Source organism: Lampetra planeri, chromosome 43 (genome assembly GCF_965212315.1).
Source record: "Lampetra planeri chromosome 43, kcLamPlan1.2.h2, whole genome shotgun sequence".
NCBI lineage: Eukaryota > Metazoa > Chordata > Hyperoartia > Petromyzontiformes > Petromyzontidae > Lampetra > Lampetra planeri.
Genome location: NC_136149.1, coordinates 3,821,559 through 3,839,892, shown reverse-complemented (window position 1 = coordinate 3,839,892; position 18,334 = coordinate 3,821,559). Strand labels below are relative to the sequence as shown.

The 18,334-nt window shown below is 48.6% G+C and overlaps 1 protein-coding gene across 22 annotated transcripts in view; it reads right to left on the bottom strand.

The window, feature by feature from the left end:
• The window catches only part of LOC144732608 (muscleblind-like protein 1), a 55,858-nt gene extending 37,759 nt beyond the window's left edge, over positions 1-18,099 (bottom strand). For 20 of the 22 annotated variants that reach the window (XR_013588214.1, XR_013588216.1, XR_013588217.1 and 17 more), the window contains exons 1-4: positions 17,927-18,099; positions 16,554-16,646; positions 12,621-12,866; positions 5,390-5,671 (exon numbers count right to left, since the gene is read on the bottom strand). Coding sequence is in view for 18 of the 22 variants with exons in the window: in XM_078614087.1 (XP_078470213.1) it covers positions 5,390-5,671; positions 12,621-12,866; positions 16,554-16,646; positions 17,927-17,995 (690 nt within the window). In the remaining 4 variants the exon portion in view is untranslated. The remainder of the gene's footprint in view (positions 1-5,389; positions 5,672-12,620; positions 12,867-16,553; positions 16,647-17,926) is intronic. The other 2 variants (XM_078614088.1, XM_078614092.1) reach the window with 2 other exon arrangements.
• Positions 18,100-18,334: the final 235 nt, after the last annotated feature.

The following is an 18,334-nucleotide window of genomic DNA, read 5'->3' as shown; positions in this document are numbered from 1 at the left end:
ATGAAAAAGCAAACTCTTGCATTTTAACCCAGTGTGAAAAATACTCTTCATACATTTTTTTATCCACTTGCCCGTGTAAATCGAGCGACTTCGGCTTCATAAGGTGCATTGAGTACAATAAATAATCTTTTGAAAGCGTGAAAACACACGGCCAGACGAATTTTTTTAAAATATACTCGCATATAATTCAGCATTGATAAAATGTAACAAAATACATTTAAACTAAATATATATTTAAATTCAAACGTCAAATTCTAATTTTACCGAAAGTTACGTGTTTTTTATGGTTTAAATGTGTCATTTATTTAGACATGGCGGGAGCAGTGGTGAAGTGGTTCACGCACTGCGCTTTAACCCCAGATGCCGGACATCAGTGGCGGCGAGTAATGCCGAAATGGTTCTGGGCATTCCCTTCACCAACCAGCGTGGTGAAGTACGCTGTGGGGGAGGCCTTCATCCAGCAGCGGATTGACAAAAAGCTGAAAAAATTCAGTTTTACATATGTACATCAATTCATGTACGCTTATTTTTGGTGAAATGCCATATTTGTGGTCATTTGTGTTGTTGTAATTGCTGCACGCCAACGGAAGAGTTGCAGATGAAAAAAAACACTTTTTCGACGCATTAATGAGAGAAAGCCTCAACTTCTCTTTATAACAAAACTCACACGAAGTTGTCTTTCAAAGTAAATTGCCAAGCAAAGCAGAACAAAGACAGGGGCCCTCACCACACCGCCGTTTGGAACAAAACCTTCCGAAACAAAGCATGAAGATGCAGCTGTGTGCCGTGCAAAACTTTTCAAAGGTAAACAATCTCTATGGCTGCTGGGCCGTAGTTTTTCGCAAAACGCAAGCACCAGGCAAACGGCATTTAGAATGCAAAGGCTTTCACCGGCGCTATGAACACGTTCCAATTGCTGGTGAACAACACCGATAGCCCCACGTCACATCTGCGCGGTTCATGTCCAGCTTCACGCTGAGGTCACTGTGGCCAAGGTTGTCCATGTCACCGCACCATCACTTGCTACCTACCGCTTGACCCCCTAGTAGCTAAGTCACCACCAAACTTTAAAGGTCCGCTCGTAAAGTATCCCCACCGTCTGGCTTTTTTGTCCTTCCCCCCTATGAGTATCACTCCAATGCCCGCCGTCTCGGTAACTGGTTGACGTTCAAAGCGAAGACTGCAACCCTCAACGAAATGACGCCGCCCGTGTGGTAACCCTGCCTCCGCCTCCCCTCGTGATCCGTGAATCAAACAAATCAGTCGAAACGCCGGTGTGTAACAGCAAGAGCATTTTATGCGAATACTGTCGCAAGAGGTCACACGATTGGCGCAAAGGTCCTTCGCTGACTATGCGTGATGAATTAATGTCTCGGTTACTTGCCCGCCTCCTTCCACCCTGGACACGTGTTCCACCCATCAACAACCTCTTTCTCCACCTCATTACGTCGAAGGCACTTTGTTGCCACGTCACTACCCCCGAAATTCGAAGTTGCTAACCCTTCCATCCCATTAAGTTCTTCACATCCTCCGCATGCACGTGCATTCGTCAGGCAGCTTCTTTCCAGTGGGTTTCTTGAAGTCTATCTCTCTGACCGAAATATTAACCAAAAACGATAAATACAGTGGAGTTGACCTCTTTCAAATTGGTTGATGTGATCCTATCATCTCACCCTGTTAAATCTAGATTGTAAACTCACTTCTTTCAAACTGCTTTTTGTGTTTAGTTTGTTGTCTTTCCCCACGCACCTCTGATTAGTGCGGTTTGGCCACGTACGGTGCAAAATTAAGTTCCAACGCACATAATGCAAATTGTCTCTTAATTTCCTTCTCACAACTTCCGGTATTCTGCAGATTGGCCAAATAACCAAAGCTGTCAACTACCTCCCTATTCTCACTCATGCGCAAGCCGCTTTGAATAACTAGTTTTAACCGCTGTACATACCAGGACAATTGAAAGCCAAGTAGGACAATGCATTGTCGACTTTGGCATTTTTTTTCTTGGTGGGTGAATGAGACTGGTTTTCTCAAATGTTTAATGGGATTCCACAGCCAAACCAGCTGTGAAAAAGCTGACAAAATCCAGAAATGACTGTCAAATGCTCAAAACGGCATGTAAAGGGGTGTCCAAGAAGAATGGGGGACACTGTAAGAGCAGACCTTGGATACTGGGTGGTTGACAGAGCAAAAAACTGCAAGATCTGGTGGAAGGAAGCAATGGCGAGGGAGCATCAACATCAGCGACGATGATCACCTCTTGACATTGACCATGACTTTTTCATTCATATTGATTTACATTAATATTCAACTTTATGTCCGCGCGACCAATAAATACGCGGCGTGCAATATTTATTTGAAACAAAAAACACGCGATAATTTGTAAACATGGCACGTAGGGTGGCGGTGGTAGTGGCTGCCTAATTTGAATGCTTTTCCGCTTTAACGTGGCGCTGTGTAAAAGAAAATATGCGCCCTGTTATTGAACCGCTCGGCGTGCTGTGAGCGCAGGCCTCCTCTTGGGGGCGTATGCCACCGCTGCTGCATTGGCGGCAGCGCCACGAATATTCTCGATCCTTGGGACACGCTGCGCGTGACTCACTCTCGTCTCTCCAGCCAGATTCCTCTCTCCCGCATGATCCCCGCACATCTGCTCTGAGTCATGCCGGCGCTCGTCACCGACGCTTGCGGCTCGCAGTCACTCATGCCCCAGGGCTTAATTTCTCACCAAATATTTTCAGGGTCACTGGTAGATTGGAGTGGGTGGCATGTCACTAGGAGCCACAGTCATCATCAACATCAGCCATGATCATCACGCGGTCCGTCCCCAAGGAGCAGAGAGGCAGTGATCCATCGGCATCTTAAACGGTTATGTTTGGTTCGTGAGAGTTCGCTTGTGACTTAACAAGACCAACGATACACACCCTTACAACAACACAAATTAGCACAACAGAGATGACGTGCGCAGTGGGCCCAGGACAGCTCCTGAGATCCGCTTCACCGGTTGTCACAGTAATCACCACTCCTGACCCTTGTCTTCTGGGCTTATTGTTGTTTCTCTGTGTCTTCAAGCCGCTGTCTCTCAAGCAAATGAGGAGCTTGAGCCAAGCCTGCGTGTCATTGCTATCTGTTTTTAGCAAGCTTTTGAACAAGCCATGATCATTCCATTGGTGAATAAGGTATCCCCCCCAAGCTGCTTGCCACCTTTCACGACAGCCACTGCCATCGCGAGAGGAATACTAGATGTGGTGTGCTGGGTGACGAAATATTTTCTGGGTTACCAATCCGAACAGACCCCGGCTGAAATTAAACCCCGGTTCAGTAGCGAGCGAGCATTGCATCCGAATACCGCAGCCCTTGATTTAGACCACTCGAGTATGAATAACCCATCTTCAAACGTTGCACCTACTTTAGCTAGTGAGCTGGCAGGTGACAGGTCAGCATCTTAGCCAATTTAATAACACGTTCATAGAAGCACCGGCTACTTTATTGAACATGTGATACATCAGTGACACATTAATGTTCACAAGTACAAGTGCATACAATTGCGAGCGCAAATATGTATTGTATGAAAGGATGGAAAGTTTTGACGGGTTTTTTTATAGTTGAATGCTAAAGTTTTTATTTCTAACCAATCCAAGGATGCAATAAACGCTGTACAGATCACAGCAACATATATATATACGGGATTGATTTAAAATGATAGTGCACGCTCGCATGTACAGCCCATGTCACTTTTAAAATGCCACCAAATTGGGCTCAAAAGTGGCAGGGAAACTTAGAACGTGAAGTGACTTTGGTTCGCTCGACGCCCATCCGTTTGTGTTTCTTGTCACCCGGATTCTGATTGAACTCGCAGACGTCTTGACGATCATTTACACCGTGGACTGTTAAATGAGCCACGGCAATTGGTAAGAGCCATTATTAACGCAGTAACTGATTTTCACTTTGCGGATATACTAAGGCTACAGTTTTAATGATACAATGGTGTGAAAGTAAAAACACATTCCTGCGGAGGGAGCTGGTAGGAACGTTGGGTTCCTCGGTCAATGGCCAGGGTCAACGGCGGCGTGGTGTATTCCGCAAATATGCCCGACTGTGAGGGCGGGCACAAGCCGGAGTAGGTTAAACGTTGAGTTTTATAAGGGCACCACGGGGTGACCAGCCCCTCCCCACCCAGCCCCACCCTCCCCACCCAGCCCCTCCCCACCCGACCGCTCCCCACCCGACCCCTCCCCACCCAGCCACTCCTATTTTTGGATGCACGACGGACGGACACAATAATCCCCTGTGGGCTGGTGGAACCAGGTGGCTCCTACCAGTAAAAAATCTGTCGGAACAGCTCCACGAAATGAATTGTTATAATTGCTATCAATGGAAGGCCGCCTAGTGGCCAGGATTATGTTGTTGTGGTCACTTAAAAAAATTACTCAAGAATAATTAATAACAGTAATTCATTTTTAATATAGCGTCGTCCATACAAAATTGCATCTCACAAATGTGGTCATTTGTTATGCCAAACATTTGTACCAATTATTAATTTGGACCAATTATTCATTACTTCTAATTAGTATTTATTTACACCGACATAAAACAGCACATTTAAAAACTAAAATGAGTTTGTATAAAAGAATACACGAACATTAGCAAGTGCACAATAAAAAAAGAACCTTATAGTCTTCTCATAATAATTTTACATATAAACAGTACATGGGCGGTGGAGCAGAGTTCGATTCCTGGCCGAGAGTAATAACATCAGTGACGAGTTAAATCTGAAGCTTAGGGCCCCCCACTCACTAACAACTGCATTGCCCAGGGTAGTGAAGCAGTCAAACAACCCCGCATGATCAACATCATGTGGACTGGCCTTAATCTAGCAGTGGATGGAATTTAATTAATTTGTATTACATTTAAATAATAATTTAGAAAATGTGCTACTCGTACTGTGCGCGCACAAAGCTATGCATATCAACCGCCAATTGTCGACAATGCATTGTCAAACTTGTGAATTGCGATTACTAGATGCCTAAGGCTGTTGTGTATGTTTCTTATACTTCGCAAGATACATTTTCAAACAATATAAACACCGAATCCCAAAGAACGCGTTACTTGCCATTCATAATGTCATTCATAATGCCAATACCTGCCATTCCTCATGTTCCCTGTAAAAATGTCGCATTCGGAGACTTTTTAACACGGCGTCTCACGCCCAACGCGAAAGCTGCAAAGTGACCACATCGAACGACCGCTGCCGGAGCTCCGCCGTGCATCCGCTTGGCTCCCCCCGGCGGCCCACGTCTGCGCTTTCGGTGACGACGTGCTGGTCGAGGAGGACGAGGAGGACGAGAAGGACAGCGAGCAGGAGGGAGGAGGAGGAAAAGAAAGCACTCACCATCGCCGCTGCGGCTGCCTGAGCCGCGGCCGCCGCCGCCTGGTGCTGGTGCTGATGCTGGTGCTGCTGCGCTGCCTGCTGGCTGGCCTTGAGCTTCGCCTGCAGGTGCAGCGGCGGGTGGAAGTACTTGCACTTGTCGCGCGAGCAGCGGCCCTTCACGTGGTCCATGCACACGGTCACCGTGTTGTCCGCCGAGTCCACCGCCGTGCTCTCGGCCGGGTGCGCGAAGCGGCACTCGCTCTCCCCGCGGCTGCAGTTGCCGCGCTGGAACTCGCGGCACACCTGCGGAACACCACCACACCACCGCCCCGGGGGGGAAACGGAGCGCAATGTCGGAGGGGTTTAAATCGGCGCGTTCGCTCGCTCGCTCAAATCGCTCGTCAGTCTCGTTCACAAGCAAGAGGAAGAGCCCGTCAGCCCGTCACAAAATCACCCGGAATACACCCGATTTCCTCAAAGTTCAGAAGCTACGTGGGGTTGAGCCTGGATTGTGCTTGGATGAGCGACCACCACATGCATAAAACAGGTTTTCATAGGCTCCTGTGGGACTAGGTGATGGTGGGCAACATCAGGCTAAATCCGTTGCTGTACTGTACTTCTATGTTGACACATCTATGCTGCCAGCCTTCACCCACCCCGCACTGACAAGCGTGGCAAAGTATGGTTGAAGAACCCCCAAAACTCGCACGGCGAGGACCGGCTCTCTTCCAGCAGTGGATTGACAAAAGGGGCCGATTGATGTGTACAATGAGCATCATGGTTGGATGAACGTTTTCCCCAACTCCGCATTTAGTCATCAAACATGGCGATGGGATTTTGATGCTCACGGAGGGTTTGCGCTAAACCAATGTGCCACCGACAAACTTTCATTTTAAACAAAATCTCTCAAACAAATAAAAAAAACACTACAAAAATTCCCACGACATCTCAATGATTCACGCGCTTTCTTTTTCTCATTACCCGCCGGCTGTGCTAACCGATAATAAATCCCCTCCAATGTCCGCATGTGGTGTTTGTGATAAACAGGTGCCAAACGGTAGGCTATAGACATAAACGTAACATGCGAAATGCACCCTGCCCTTTAACGGCGAGCTGGGAGCTCGCAGCACAACCACACATAGCATTTGGCAACCCTGTGAGACTGCCGAGCCTGGTACTGCAAATCACCCTCCCCCCCATCCCTCTGCCTCCCCTTCCCTGCCACGGGCACTCAGCTCGTGAAAATACAACCACATTTCCCCACGCGGCGAGCACGCAAACACGTCTTTTCTTAAAACAAGCCGGCTTGCATTGCGAACGAGACACGCGAAGGCTACACCCCGCACCGCCTTTGCTGTCACGTTAGTAGAAAATATATATTATTATAATAAATAAATATCATCATAATAAAAACACCTCTCGCTCTTAATTTACTGCGGCTGCCATCGTAGACAAAACAGCGGTCGGGAGCAAGGACGGCTCAAGCAGCGACGCTTCCGTGTCGGCAGCAAGGCGGGAATGAAAGTCACTGTGAAAGGGTGACACGGGCCAAGAATCGGGCCAGACCGCTCCCGCGAGGAGGTGAACGCCGTCGTGGCAAGATGTTAACTGCCTCGCCAGGTATACAGGAGGTCGTGGTCTCGAGCCCGACCCTGACACCTGCTGTATATTTGGAGTTTGCGTGTCTCTATCCCCACGGGTCGCGTGGAATTTTCTCCGTGTCCTCCGGGTTTTTCCCTCCACATTTAGAATCAACATCGCGCGTTTAGAGTATTTGGCTGCTATTGTAATGCGGGCGTAAGCGACCTTCCGGATGTGACGTCACGGGGGGTGGAGTCATGTGACGTGGGGGGAAGGTTCGGGGCCTTAAGCGGGTAAACCGGAAGGGGAAGGGAGTGGAGGTGTGAGCGGAAAAGAGTGAGGCCACGCGGGCGAGTGTGGAGAGGGGGGGCGCCGACGGCCATCGGGAGCCAACCCCGAAGATGAGAGGAAGCTGCGGAGTGGTGTGCAGCTGCAGAGGAGACAGCCAGGAGGGCTGCGTGTTAGAGGCAGCGGTGTGGCTGCCAGAAGGAGCTGCGGAGAGAGAGAGAGAGGGGGCTGCTTGTTAGAGGCAGCGGTGTGGCTGCCAGGAGGAGCTGCGGAGAGAGAGAGAGAGAGCAAGAAGCTGTCAGAGCTGCGGAGGGAGAAGAGCAGCAGCGAGTACAGCCAAGGGGGGCTGTGTGAGAGAAACAGCAGCGGAGCTGCTGTTGTGGATCGGGCCGACATTGGAGTCAGCACCGTGGAGAAGCTACAGAGTAAAGACAGCCGTGTGGGTGTACAGCACGAACCGAATAATAAAGGACACTGAGCCAGACATCGTGGTCCAGTCGTTTATTACACTATAAATGTCCACGTGATAATCCACTTTGTTGAACTATCGTTTGCGGACAAGTCACTTCCAAAAAAGAGCTGGATAGCTCAGTGGGGCCTTACCTAAAATATAAATTGTTATAGTTCGCTCTCGGCCCCTTTACACGGGGGGATAGCTAATTCTCCAAGCCAGTGTTGGCTGATGTATGTCAACACCACCAAGTGGGTGAACGTGAAGGGGAAGATGGGTGGTGAGGCGAGTTAAGCTTGGGGGTCTGGCGGGGTAACGTCGTTCGCCTCCACCGCCTTGTTAGAGAGGGCGGCAGTGAAAAGCGCATTAATTTTTGTGCTTTGTTCTCTTAGCTGGCTTATCAGATATCTTCGTGTGCACATAACCTGTGGGTGACGTGCACGATGGCACTTGTGCTGTTGCCGCACATTTCTCGTGTGTGGCCCAAGCAGCCTGGCGGTGTTTTCCTATCACCGCCGTGGTATTTATACACTGCATTTTCGCGACCCAGTCTCACAGCCCTCCAGCCGGCTGGGGGTGAGCTGGGTCAGCCATGGCAGAAGACGGTGTCAAATCGCCAGTCCTGAATGTGGTAAATTTTGCAGCTCCGTTGCAGTCGATTTGGAATTTGGACTGAGACTGCCACACAATCGAGAGAAAAGAAAAATCACTGGGCATTTCTGGGAAAGGAAAAACTGAGCGTTGTCGGATTCCATTTTGAATTCCACTGATAATTCGTAGCCACTCAAAGACAAATACATTTCTCAAACATCCTCAGGAGTACTGTCAGTGAGCACCTATTAAAGCCACAACAGCGCACAAGTCGCATGAACTTAACTCAATCATCGATTCTTCTGCTCAGATCGGTTGTTTATCAGATGGGCTGTTTCATCTCGTCCATCCAGTTTCATCTCGTCGATGCGGTCTTCAACCACCATACCACAGATCAAGACTCGTCGGTCCACTTCAATCCACACATTGGTCAACTTTGGAATTGTAATTTTTGCCAACGTTCTTATAACCTTGCTAAATTCAAGAACATATCGACGCTTATCTTTTGCACGGTTGCTGCGCGTTGCGAGCCTCTGGGTGTTTTTTGGGGCCTCCTCAGAGTCACCGTGAATAAATAAAAAATGGGGCGGGGGGGGGGGTCATGTGATCACCACCACTTCTTCCAGCTGGCGACATCTCCCAAGTGACCCCATGCGTCAGATTCAAACTCAGGTCAACGAGTCCGGAACGCCGCAAGCTAAACCCACAGCATCGTCGCTACCTAACATTAGCCACACACGCGCGCACACACGTATACAAACACAACGGATCATCTCGGAAAACATGTACTATTAATTGCTTTCATGCTTTTATAGCTAGCCAGGCCCGCCAACAGGGGGTAGAGTAATTAAAGGTTACCCATACAGCTCTGAAAGGTTATCGCGGCGTAAGCAGCCAGGTGGCAAGAGTAATGAGGTGCTCAGTGCCACTTGCCGCCTAAATTTGGCGCGTGCGGACGCCGATCCCCTCAATCGTATTACACGTACTCAGCAGTTGGGTCACACGGCAATGATCGCCAAGACCCTCTCAGCAAGCACACACCAAGCTCGCACGCACGCACACACGCACGCACGCAGAGGCAGTGTGGACGCACATGCAGAGGCCAGTAACCATCACTGGGCTCTCGGGAATTGCAGCCACTCTTTCTTTCCTCTCTTCCGGTCGTACAGGTTCACTATTTTTTATGAGCATGCCACCTGCGGTGCTACAAAATAGACTGCTATGCTCCCCGCCTTAACAAACCCACACTGAGCAGCAGGGTGAAGCATGGTCGTCGTCCCCCCCCGCTTGCGCAGGTAAGACCTCATCTAGAAGTAGACTGACAAATGGGTATATTTACACGCCAACCGAGTGGGTTGTAGATGTTGGAGATTGGTTGACAATCACTTGACATTAAAGCCGGTGCTGACTGTGAGGTTTTATCAGATTCATGGTCTGGCTGGAAAGCAGAAATGGAAGGAAGCAGAGAGGTAACACCAATGCAAATGGGAAATATAAAAGATTAAAAAAACGTATTATTTTACCAGGTAAGGCCCACTAAGGTGTATAGCTCTTTTTCAAAAGCGACCTGGCCACAAATGATAACTCAACGAAAGTGTCTTCTTGGTTCTTTCGGTAAAGTCACGTAGAAGGGAAGTAATAAAATAATAAAAATAAAACATAATAAAATCAAATATATCTCACGACGTTTCGGCTACAACGCAAGCAGCCGTCTTCAGGTGAAGAATGAGACACTGCCAAGCTAGGAGCTTATATATAAGCTGAGTTGGAGGTGGAAGAAGAAGAGAGCCTTAACAAAAGAATGTGCATATCAAGAGGAATTTAGCATATTCATGGAAAATGCGTAGGAGGTGGGCGGGGGGGTTTCAAAGTCATATTATGCCCATGCATTATGCAGGATCAGCAGCACCAAAGGGAGGGGGGTAGCATTAACAAAGGGAGGGCATGTTAATAGTATGTAGAAGCAATGAAACATGTGAATGGGAAAACGGTGGCAGGAGATCCGCAGCGGAGCAAATAATGCATTCCCTGTGGAGAACACAAGATCCACAGTTAATGCCAGTGAGTGGACTGCGGTCTGAAAGTCACCATAAACGTGAACAACAATCAGTTAAGATCCGAAGTGGTTTATTACGTCCTTCCAATGATTGCTGAGCCAGAATCCATCTTCTCGGTTGAAATTGTCTCTGTGTTTGTAGATGTGGATCGCCTCATGAACGAATCTCTCATGGTAGCCAGATGGCTTGCAGAGAACCTCTGTCTTGGAGAAGTCAATGTCATGTGAACCCACTGAATTGTAACAGTGATCTGCCACGGCTGAGGTGTTTGTCCTACCGTGTTTCAGGTCAGCTTTATGTTCACAGATGCAGTCCGAGACATGTCGTTTGGTTTCTCCAATGTAACTGCTACCACAGAGGCAACTTAGTTTGTAGACGCCAGGGTACTGTATGTCTGGAACGCTGCTTGCGTTGTAGCCGAAACGTCGTGAGAATTATTAGATTTTATTATGTTTTATTTTTATTATTTTATTACTTCCCTTCTACGTGACTTTACCGAAAGAACCAAGAAGATGAATCCCTGCAGTCACGAAAGCTTTAAATCGAAATTCAACGAAAGTGGCTTATCCCGTGGACATTTATAGCAGGCAAATAATCGAATAGCATATTGATTCTACATGTGGCGGGAAAAACCAGAGGAAAATTCATCCACGCGACCACGGAGAGAACATGCAAACTCCAAACAAACAACAGGCGTGAGGGTCGGGGTCGAACCCACGTCCTCCTGTATAACAGGCGAGGGAGTTAACATCTCACCACCGTGGTGAAAATTAAACACAAGGCCTACAGAAGCCACCTCTCGCAAGTGTGCAAGTGTTACCATTATACGACAAAGAAGGTTTGCTCAAATGGGAAGAGAAAACAAACCTCCAACGTGACTATTCAACAAAAAAAGTTAATCAAAAACCATTTAATTAAACGAGCGCGCTCCAAACAGCGGTACATTTCAGCCGTGGCACACTTTCCTACATGAGGAGGGGGAGAGAATCCCTCGCCTAGGCCGACAAAGAAGGCTCAGTCAATCAACTTAATGGCCATCTAACTACACCAGCATAAGCCCACAGCCCGCCGGGACCCAATGTTATGTTTGCCGGAGACGAAAATAACGCTGGCGATAGAACATTGCGAGCGCCCCCACGCCCCTTGGCTGGGTGTCGTCCCAAAGATGCGCCCCCATCCCCCCACCCCGCCAGCTCCTGTCGTGAAAGCAGAGGCTCACAAACAAGCGCCGCGCCAGCAAATATTAACAACCGTAGATCATTAGGCGAGTGAACCATAACCTAGGGCGCGTGCCACGGCCATTGCGAGTTGTGCAAGGAGTCTAATGTGAGCCATCGCCGAAAAAAAATAAAGCAACCAAAGATTAAATGCTGTGAACGAGAACTAGAGGCATGTAATGACGCATCGATTCACCAATTAAATTCGATTTCTACGCTCGCGATTCATGCGTACAGATCACGTGCACAAAGGTTAATCATTTGCTATTTGTGGAAAAGATACGGACATTACGTGGTAATGTGGCAAATTAAGTGATTGCGTGAAGCTGTACAGAGCAAGATGAACAAAAACAGGATGCAGTATAACACAAACCACCGTGAACCTAAAGTGATAAAGTTACCGCATCAAATCGTGACCCTGAATCGTGTCAATTCAATCGATTGCTGCGGGGGTTGAAAGACAACACGCTCAATGACCATGTCTTTGCAGTACTCGTCAACACAGCGGTGTGCGTTACTAGTAGCGAATCGGCACGTTCTGTTTACGTGACAAACCTTACTATTTGGCCGTGTCGGGTGGTGGCGGGTTTAACGACACATTTAAATGTACGCGATCTAACCCAAAAATCACCTCTATGGATATTGGTCACACAAGCCTACTACTACGTGTTAAACGGATACGAAGAGGTACGGACGCCAACGTGCAAAACTGAGGTGCAGCCTGGGTCATTTGGTCAGAGGCGAATTTGAGCAAAATTTCCAATAAAACAAAAGTAGCAAGAGCATGGTGATGACAATGGCTATGACCACACGGTCATCAGAATATTTATTCATACTGGAGGAATCCGATGAGCTATAAGGCTCTTTTTGACAGATGTCCAGTAAGAATGTAACAAACAAAACATTTTAAAGACATGCCCTGCAGTTCAAAGCACAGCAAAGGCATACAAATCATCCAAAAACATACAAATTCAACTAAATCACCCCCGCCCACTAGGCAAAGCCCACCGAGGAATTAGCTTATTTTTCAGAAGCGACCACCCGCAGACCGTGGCGCCCTCCCTCACCTCGAGGCGGTCGGCGCGCACCAACTTGCTCCCGCTGGCCTGCTGCGCCTGGTTCGAGGGCCCCGAGTGGACGGGCCCGCTGGAGACCGTGGGACTGCCCGACAGCAGCACGGGGTTTCCCAGCGACAGGTCGGTGGCCGACACGAGGCTCATGGCCGGAGACACGGGCGCCAAGTAGGGGTTGAAGGGCGACGAGGCAGCGGACTGCGTCGTCGGAAGCCCCGGCGACACCGGGAACATCTGCATCTGATGTGCACAAAGATTTCACACCCCCATAGCCTTGAAAAGACTGCCGTGGCAAATGCGGTGAGCGAGTAGCACACCTATTATTAAGGCTGTTACGGTACACGAGGGGGTGGGTGGCCAGCACCACGCCCGGCTGCCTTTGTCTACCCTGTGGCGATGTTTACGCACCGCACCAGGTACTCATTTGAGGCCGAGTCGACATGGGGGAGGTCCAGGACCGGTTCAGATAATCACTGGTGTTGGCCGTGAACGGGAATATAACTCAGGTCGCCGGGTTGGCAGCACAATGCGCTAAACAGCTGCGGCAATGCTCCCTGCAAACGCACGCGCGCGCACACACACGTGAACTGCGCTACGAACCCGGCCACCTGAGTTTGATCCATGGCCACGGCTAACACCGATGGTAAGTAATACCTGAACTTAGTCATGGACACTTCCTTTAACCAACTCGCACTGGCCAGCATGGTGAAGTATGGTCAAACAACCACCATGATTACAACGTGCGGAGGAGGCCTTCATCCAGCAGTGATAACTGATCAAAAAAAGCCCTAAACGACATTACGCATTACACAGTAAATGCATTATCATCCACAGAGCACCTCTAGAGCGACTGAGTCTCAAGAGAAGTTCAACCTCAACTCGAGCAGATGGTACTGCAACAGCAAAGGTGCCGCTGGAATCAAACGCAATTCTGTGAGCACAGCTAAGTGGAGGGGGAGGGGGGTGCGTAAGTTAGAGCCTCGTGCAAACACGGCCCCTGAAACCCCCCACACCGCTAGCTGGGGCAGGGGCAGAGGGGAGCCACGGTGGCTCGAAGATGTTAACCTACCTCGCCTGATATGCAGGAGGTCGTGGGTTCGATCCCGACCGTAACATTTCTCTCTCTCCCCCCGTGGTCGCGTGGATCTTTCTGCGGGTCCTCCAGTTTTTTCCCTCCACATTTAGAATCAACGTGCGTTTAAGAGTATTTGGCTGCTATAAATTCACACGTGATAAACCACTTCGGTGAGCTATCATTTGTGGCCAGATCGCTTTTGAAAAACACCTGTATAGCTCAGTGGACCTCACCTGATAAAATACAAAAATTGTTTCGTTAAAAAAAACCAGAGCCCCTATGACTAGATGTGTATGTTCACTTAATACATACGCAAAGAATAAGAATGCACAAGATGAGTTCTGGGCACTGGAATGGTGTTCTAATGTCTATGCTGGTGAGTTCTGTAAGAATAATCTGACCCCCTATACCCCCACCCTCCACCCGGCCGCCCCCCCCCCACTCTCCCCAACCCCCTGCCCCCACACCGCTACCGCCCGATGATTCAAGGTTCTGCGAGTAAAAACAGCCACACACACACAAGTGAGCATGAAACACTTACAGGAGAACCCCTCTTAACGCATAATCGCTTAAGGATGGACCTCCATAGAGCCCAACGTGTTCGCTTTCCAACCATTCCCCTGTTAACGACAGACTGTTGTAGGTACAGTAAATATAAATAAATTAATGTATTAACCATTTTATTTAAATATTATTTGTTTATAATGTTGTTAGAATCTTTATGTATTAATATCCATTGTTTAAATATTATAAAGTATGTTCTTTTGGTGAAAAAGGGTAACTTTCGATGCGATCGGAGCAAATAAAGCCTTTAACGTGGATTTCCTATACTCTACTCTTTGGTTCTTTCGGTAAAGTCACGTATAAAGAGAAAATAATAAATTAAATACTAGCATACGACGTTTCGATTGCAACACAAGCAATCATCATCAGGCATAAATGAAATAAAAACATAAATCTAGTATACTTAGAAATGTAATGTAATACAACAGAGAGTCGGATAACATAACAGTCAACACCCTACCTGGTTGATTACGTTCTTCCTGAGAATGCTAAATTTTAGAGAGAGAAGAACGTAATCAACCAGGTAGGGTGTTGACTGTTATGTTATCCGACTCTCTGTTGTATTACATTACATTTCTAAGTATACTAGATTTGTGTTTCTATTTCATTTATACCTGATGACGATTACTTGTGTTGCAATCGAAACGTATGCTAGTATTTAATTTATTATTTTATCTTTATACGCGACTTTACCGAAAGAACCAAAGAGTAATTCCTGCAGTCACGAAAGCTCCAAATTAAGTATATTTCCTATACTCGCTTGACGACTAAATCGCTTAACGGACGGTTTTGTGGAACCAATTACCGTCGGTAAGAGGGGTTCTCCTGTATCAACGAAGGCGCCCATTCAGAAGCTATCCATAACTTTCGCAATTTCAACGAGCACCCCCGAGCGAGCGTACGCCGTCAAAAAAGTTGGGGCTAAGTGTGTGTGACCGGTTACAGGCAGCATTACACGTTGACATTTCCTGCATTAAGACAGGAGGATTTTTATTCCATTGGAACCTCATTTGCCGGTAAAAAATATGATAATTGGTTTTATACCCTTCCATCTGGCAACAAAACTGACACCTTTTTTTGTGCGCCTTTTGGCGCAATCTGGTCCAACACCATGTGAAACTAGGCTCTAAGGAAAGCTGTCTCGGGTGTGGACCAATCAACTTCAAGGACAGTGCACATTATCAGAGTTATGTTTTTTGTTTGCATTATGACTGCAGGTATTGTGGTCTATGCAAACATGACTCCTTGTAAAAAAAAGGTGTCAGTTTTGTTGCCAGATGGAAGGGTAAAAAAACAATTATCAGGATTTTTATTATTTAATCTTTGCTATTTTACAAAAAAAAATTACAAAGCGGCGAGTAAATTTGTTTTCTCCTTAGGTCCCCCGTTATGGTGGGAAGGGGGACGTATGAGACTCGCCCAGAGGTCTCCTCCGCTCTGTTAAGAGGACGAGGGCCTCCCCACCACCCCCCACCACGTGCCACAAGGCCGCCGCCACCCCACCACCAGCGGCCGTGCCACCCACAACACTGCCCCCCACTGAGGCTGTGTCTGGGGTGCGCGCGTTTCTGGTCAACCCGCTGGCGATCCAGGCCAATTAGCCACGGCTGTAGGGCCACGGGCATCCCCCCCCCCCTCCTTCCCTGCTGACAGGCGGGCGTGCTGACGTGTGGCTCTCCGCACGCACCGTCGCGAGTCGCTGTCGCTTTCCAAACTTTTGCAAGGCACCGGCGTTTCCCCTCCGACGCCCACGCACACAAAGACAAGCATCTTCCCCCTCCCCCCCGCGTAGCCTACACGAGCTGTTGAGGCAGGTGCTTCTTTTTCTCATGATCTTTATCTTTAATTATTTGATTACCCGTGTAGAGCCCATTGATTGAGCTAAAACGCTCTTTCAAGTGCTGTTAACAAGTGCCTCTGAAGGCCACGGTGTACTGCATGGGAGGCACAGTATAAATATTACATGATTACGAGCATGACGATGATGCACGCACAAGAGGAAGTTGTGTGGCCAGCACCCCACCCTGCCACCTTTGTCTTCCCAGTGCTGATGTGTTTACACACCGCACCAGGTAGTCATTATAAGCGTTCAGTCAAACCCACGGGAGCGGCCCAGGCCTGGTACGGATTACCACCGCCAGATCTCACCGTGACCAGGAATCGAACACGGGCCCCAAGGTTCGTAGCGCAGCGCGCGAACCGTCGCGCCACCACTCGCCACGTGAGACACACAGACAGGCACACACTTTTTCCTCTCCCGTCGTTGCACCCCTCCCCCCGCTCCCTACCGCTAGCGCAGGGTTACGGGCAGAGAGGTTCCACAGTTTTGTCGGAGGCCTCCCACAGTCCTCCCCACCAGTGCTGTATAGATGGTGCCACTGCTGAGGGAGTAGAGGGGATTGTTATTTTCCTCCAAACTTGGCAGACTGGGAGGGGTGGACAAAAGACTCAATCCTAACCCCCACCAGCCCCCCCCCCACTGAAAACCCCTATGGACAGGGGGGTAGGAGTCAATGGACTTATTATAACAGAACAACGTACGTATTATTCATGCATATTGTTCACTAATAAAATTAAACAGTGAATTAAAATAATTCCCCCTGCTCCCCTTCCCCTATCTGTTCCAAACCTAATGTAATACTTTGCGCAATAATAGTCTGTTCAAATAGAATGCATGATTTTATTAAGCCTACAGTTTTAGCTTAACGTGCTTATATTACTTGTGCTAACAGCAGCATGGACAAGCAACGGGATGCTGTAGCCAAGGAATGGCACACTAGGGGGCGACACTTGACACACAAATAATACATGCTCTATATGAAATCAACAACTGAATTCCATTTAATAGTCACAACACTAATTCTGGACTATGTAACACACAATGATGAACATTCAATGGGACTTTAACAGGAACTATAAACTTATGTAAATGTGACCTTTGACGTCGAGTCTAAGCTGTGCCCTGCGCGTGATAAACCACACTGAAAAAGTGGCGGGGGCGGCAGAGGCGAGGTCACATGATACGTCACGTGACAAGGTCAGCTCTACACGTGATATTGTGTTTTATCTCTGCTGCTGGAGGGGGGGTTGGGGGAGAAGTCGCCCACTAGGAATACCATCATCAACTACGCGGACACTGGCACTCGCAGATTATTCCTCTCCGTCTTTCGCACGTAAAACCACCCCGCTTGCCATTCTACCCCAGCCAGAGCTAATGATCCTCCACGTCGAAACTGCGTCTTTTTACCCATAATAACCATCACTAGGACACGCACGAGATCGATTAAGCTACGCTCCACCGCGGGAACCATACAAGCGGAAAGGCTGCCAGAACCGGCACCAACATTTGCCAAAGCTCTGTGGTTCTATTTTGGGATTTTAGGACTGCACGACTCATCATATTTCTGATATACGCAATTCCCTGCACGCGTCCTGTGGCCCGTTGGGAACTGTTCCTGAGGTGCATAGGGAATTGCTGCTATGGCCTGTAGGGAATTGCTGCGGTGGCCCATAAGGAATGCTGCTGTAGCCCGTACGGAATTGTGGCTGTGACCCGTAGGGAGTTGCATGAAGGATAGGAGGCGTTCTGGCGAGAGCCGAAACCGACTAATGAAACGCGGCGATGTACTGCACGGCGGTGTTCCATTCGCCGAGGACTCACCACGGGCGGAAGCTGCGAGCCAGGCAGCACCCCGGCCACGGCCGCAAACTGCATCTGGTGCGCCAGCATGGCGGCATTCTTCTGCTGGATCAGGTTGTTGCGCCCATTGATCTCGAGCTGCGTCTTGAGGTGCGCCGGTGGGTGCAGGTACTTGCAGTTCTCGCGAGTGCAGCGATCCTGCGGGAGAGGGCGGGGCGGGGTAACAACGACGACGCCAATGGTAAAATAACCGCTTTCACTTCCCACGGACTTCAATTGAAATTCTGAGTAAAAGCAGTCCGGTTTAATTGATGAGACAGAACTCGATAATTCACTCCAGTCACTCGCCCATAGGTGGTCTTTCGTCTTCTCATCACTCGTCTATTGCTAAAACCGTGGTTTACTCTTCCCCGTGAACTTCACCAATCG